General features: G+C 40.8%; 1 protein-coding gene across 5 annotated transcripts in view; it reads left to right on the top strand.

Moving 5' to 3' along the window:
* Positions 1 to 1,373: 1,373 nt before the first annotated feature.
* The window catches only part of LOC120477651 (protein phosphatase 3 catalytic subunit alpha), a 145,985-nt gene continuing 143,760 nt past the window's right edge, over positions 1,374 to 3,598 (top strand). For 2 of the 5 annotated variants that reach the window (XM_089128326.1, XM_039669327.2), the window contains exon 1: positions 1,374 to 1,629. In XM_089128326.1, the coding sequence (XP_088984452.1) occupies positions 1,569 to 1,629 (61 nt within the window). In that variant the 5' untranslated portion in view covers positions 1,374 to 1,568. Of the gene's footprint in view, positions 1,630 to 3,160; positions 3,302 to 3,598 lie in introns of those variants that run through there. The other 3 variants (XM_089128336.1, XM_089128328.1, XM_089128334.1) reach the window with 3 other exon arrangements.

Raw genomic sequence — 3,598 nt, 5'->3', positions numbered from 1 at the left:
CAAAATTTGCTCTTGAGAATTGTTATGTTTATTGTCTCCCCCAACATTTTGATGAAATTTTCGCCCCTGCCTGCACCCATTTAAACCAATAAAAGATGTGAAAAGTATTGTGCTCTCAGTCTCCCTCTGCTGGACAGGCCGTGGTGTAACAAATAGGTCATTATTTACCTTACCTGTACGGTGGCTTCAGAGAGATCTGCAGCAATGAATTGACATTAAAAGCATAATGGGTTTGGAATCCATCCATCCATCCATCCATCCATCCATCCACCCATCTATCCTACGCTGTCTGTTGAATGGGACAAGTAGGTGATAGATTAGTGATGGTTAGAATCATGGGTTTAAAATAATAACATATACCACTGTTTTCTAGATGTGTTTTTCAGATGTGTGTTTATAAATCTGTAACTGTCAGTGAGCTACATGGCTGCTTCCTCATATGTATCCTTTTGCAAATTAAAGTCCCCGTGAAATCAAAATTGAACCTATTTACTTTGTTAGCGCATATTACTAGTCTTGTGGTGAACAATTAATCCGTGCAAGTGAATATATATTAAAAAAATGTTTTACCTTGGTAATCTTTAATCAAAATCTGAAAAGTTACTTCCGGTCTGGAACGGTTTCTTTTTCTGATGACGTAGGTTTCACAGCTTGGGTGGGGAAACGCTTAACCACTCCCCTCAAACCGTTAGTTTGCTATGAGCGAGAGATGGAGAGGAGGAGCGCTAGAGTAAAACCCTGCCCTCTGTTCAATATTCCGTTTCACTTGGAAATACGTCACAGCACTGGAGAAAAATCGTTTGCAACTTCCGGTTCACGGGGACTTTAAACCTCAGATGAATTGTTTTTTGTAACTTGTTTTAAGTCAAGAAAACCTAACGTTTAATGAATAAAATACATAAATTTAGTTTTGTCACTCACACACACACACACACACACACACACGCACAGTGTAATAGGCGGATCATATTGGCAGTGACAGTTGAATTACTTATCCAGATACAAGAGATGAACGTCTGAAAATGCGCATGCAATAGCCTACACTGTTACCCTGCATTTAATGCAATGCACGTATGTGGACATGGAACATGAAGCTAACGAGAGAGAGAGAGAAAAAAATCTCCGCATAGTCTTTTACATGTTAAATGAAACACTGTAATTATACCCCCCTCTTCAGAGTCCAGTACACAATTGTAATATGACAATATTTACGCAGACACTTGTGATTGGCATCACAGCAGACCACAGGGGAAGCACATCTTCAGAGCGGGAGGGTCCTCTCCACCAATAAGTGGCGCCATCAGGGTAGTGGGCGTGTCCTTTACGGCTGTAGGTTTGGTTGTGCTCGCTGAGAACTTGATACAGTGAGTGTTGCAGTAAATCAGACAGAGCTACAGTAACAGCGTTGAAATTTGTCACCCTGTTGCAAGTATTTTTGGCCAGTGATACAAGCGATCGATATCACTGCCGTCTCCCGTTTGGGAAAGAGTTGAGTTGTTAAGCAAGGAAGTACATCGGATCGTTTTAAAGGACAGTCTCAGAGAGAATCGACACAAATTTGACTGGAAATGTCTGAAAACAAACCAAATGATGATCCGAAGTTATCCACGACGGACAGAGTGGTTAAATGTAAGTAGAAACCCCATGCCACTCAAGACCGATCGGGCTAACGGACTATTTAAAGTGAGAAAACGTTTAGATTTGAGTGTATGCGTGTACCTGGAATGAACAGTTGTCCTATGATTTGGTAATGCTCTATAACAGGCTGTGAGATCTGCCCAATGCCCATGGACAAATGGGTGGTTAGACGGGCTGTATTGGTAAAAGTAGGAAGTAAAGGTAGTTGTAATAATGATAGAGGGCTTGCATGTCTTATTTTTCTATAGGAACTCAAAATAAAGCCTTAATTTTCAATTCAACAAAATGTTTTTATATATTTGCAACAGTTGTAGTTCGTGAGTTGTAATGGACGTGTTATTGCGCGCTGGTTCTTTTGGACAAAATGTAGATATTGCACAATACTGACTGACAGCTTGAAGGAGCCAACGTAACACTGGGTTTAGGAATTTTGCATTCTCGTTTATACAGCCTGCTGATGATCATTTTGGACATAAGGCAGCATATGACAGGTTGGGGCCCCTGACTGTTTGGAAACAATCCCTCTCCGTGTGGCTCCTCTGTGCATTCAGTGCAACAGGCACACTTGCCGTCATGTCCCATTTGTTCTTCCTCATCAAGTCAATTGCTATCATTATCATATTGTGTTGTTGTTACTGTCACGGCAGTGGATCTAATTTTCTGACACACAGCACTCTGCTGTACTTTGGTGTACCAAAACACATGGAGAGCTACACTATTGCACATCCTATGAATGGCTATTAACTTCTGGCTTGTAATGGCTTTTGCATCAGGCATAACACTGCAGCAGTTCCAGCTGTAAGGGATCACACAATTCAAAAGCTCGGCCGAACCCAGCCATAAGCATACAACAGCCTCCTACTGTACTCCCAACGAACATACCCTCACTGATGCGATTCAGTAGCTAGACTGGGGTTTTATAAGTGTGGGGATCTGATATGAATTGATTGCTCTCATAAAGGAGCCTGAGCTGCTCAGATAACTCATTTACCTCCCCCCTCCCTCCTATCAGCTCTTAGGGTGGCCCCGTAAAACATCAGTTTCCTCTCACTGGTTAGAGAAAGGAAAAGGCAAGGGCTGGGAGTGCCTTAGGAAGGAGTTGCACTTAAATGTTTAATGAGATTATTGCACAATGTGTCAGCTTGATAAGGGAAATCTAAGTAATGGGAGCTCCAGAAGTCCTTACTGCTCAGCTATGGTGTTAAGGGGCTTAAAGGGGACATATCATGCAAAATCCACTTTTTTAGCCCTTAAATGCATTTTGTTGTATATTTGGAGTGTTTATAAGTACAGAAAAGATGAAATTATTCTCTTCAGGGGATTCGTTTATATCTTTATTTTCTGTTTTGGTCATATTTTTCAACCTGTTCAGATTTTTCTGTTGTCTATGACGTTTTTTGAGCAATTGCGTCACTGTATTTGCAGCGGAACTGCCAAATAAGGACATTGACTACCGGTCCAACACTTCGAGCAATCCGCCATTATTATTTCTCGCTCCGATTTTGTAGTCCAAGCTCAATGATGCAGAAGTTACGAGAGGGCAAGTCAAAATGTTCGGTTGTTGGATGTACGTTAGTGACCTGAAGCACTTCAAGGATTCCCACTTCAACAACCTCCGCCAGTATAAAGAAGGGTTTGCCGATTGACTTCGTCTGAATGAGAGGTAAATTCCTTCTATCTTTGGAGACGACGAACAGAGCATTTCGATACGCTGTAAATATCGTTAATAAAAATAAAGTACTTTACTTTCTTAAAACACATAGTGGTCATGGTTTAGCAGTACCTTTGTCTTTCTTTGTTTTTGTTTTGAAGTAACGTTACACGTCTGCAGTATTATTGTTCTTGAGTTTCATCAATGGTCATTTAGCTGCGCTGTTTTCTGATGCTTTTCTAAACGTATCATATTGTCAATACAGATTTTTTTTTTTTTTTGTGGTAAGATTAGACCGTAGTCATTTAT

This window comes from Pimephales promelas, chromosome 1, assembly GCF_988280905.1.
Source record: "Pimephales promelas chromosome 1, fPimPro1.hap1.1, whole genome shotgun sequence".
Taxonomy (NCBI): Eukaryota; Metazoa; Chordata; class Actinopteri; order Cypriniformes; family Leuciscidae; genus Pimephales; species Pimephales promelas.
This window is presented reverse-complemented; position numbering and strand designations above follow the sequence as displayed.